The sequence below is a fragment of the Mesitornis unicolor genome, unplaced genomic scaffold (genome assembly GCF_000695765.1).
Source record: "Mesitornis unicolor isolate BGI_N332 unplaced genomic scaffold, ASM69576v1 C12990474, whole genome shotgun sequence".
NCBI classification, from domain to species: domain Eukaryota; kingdom Metazoa; phylum Chordata; class Aves; order Mesitornithiformes; family Mesitornithidae; genus Mesitornis; species Mesitornis unicolor.
Genome location: NW_010218419.1, coordinates 1 through 511, shown reverse-complemented (window position 1 = coordinate 511; position 511 = coordinate 1). Strand labels below are relative to the sequence as shown.

Here is a 511-nt window from a genome sequence, read left to right as displayed (position 1 = left end):
GGGCGGCCGTCACTGTCGGACCTTATAATCCGAGCGGTGCGCTTCTCCAACGCGCAGAAAGGGGCTTCGTTGGCCCACATTAAGAAAGCGCTCATCAGCAACGGTTACGACGTGGTGCGGAAAGGCGACCGCTTTAGAGAGGCGCTCAGGACTTTGATCAACAAGGGGGTCCTGCAGCGAGTGACAGGCAGAGGCATCGCCGGTTCGTTTCGCATCGGGCGCCTCGGTAAGAAGCAGTTGGAGGGAACCAGAGGGCGGCGAAAGGAGGCCGGTGGCGCCAGTGAGTTCACCGCACGGAGGAAGAGGGAGCCGAGGCGTGGTGGTAACATCCCTGCGAAGCGGTCGAAGAGGAAGAGAGCGCGGGAGAACGTGGCGGCATCGACGGAATCGGAGGCGTAGCTGGCAGCAGCGATGGGCAGCATAATGGAGGAGACCGTGGAGCTGGTGGTTGTGGAGGTTGAAGGCGGCCCATTTTAGACTTGAGAAATAAAAGTTCGGCACTGAAAAGCGC

At 60.3% G+C, this 511-nt stretch overlaps 1 protein-coding gene across 1 annotated transcript; it reads left to right on the top strand.

Moving 5' to 3' along the window:
• Positions 1-9: 9 nt before the first annotated feature.
• LOC104547489 (histone H1.11R-like) lies at positions 10-399 on the top strand (the record flags this gene model as incomplete). Its single annotated transcript, XM_010193193.1, has 1 exon — positions 10-399. A coding segment is annotated over one exon (390 nt), but the record flags the coding sequence as incomplete, so codon positions are not given.
• Positions 400-511: the final 112 nt, after the last annotated feature.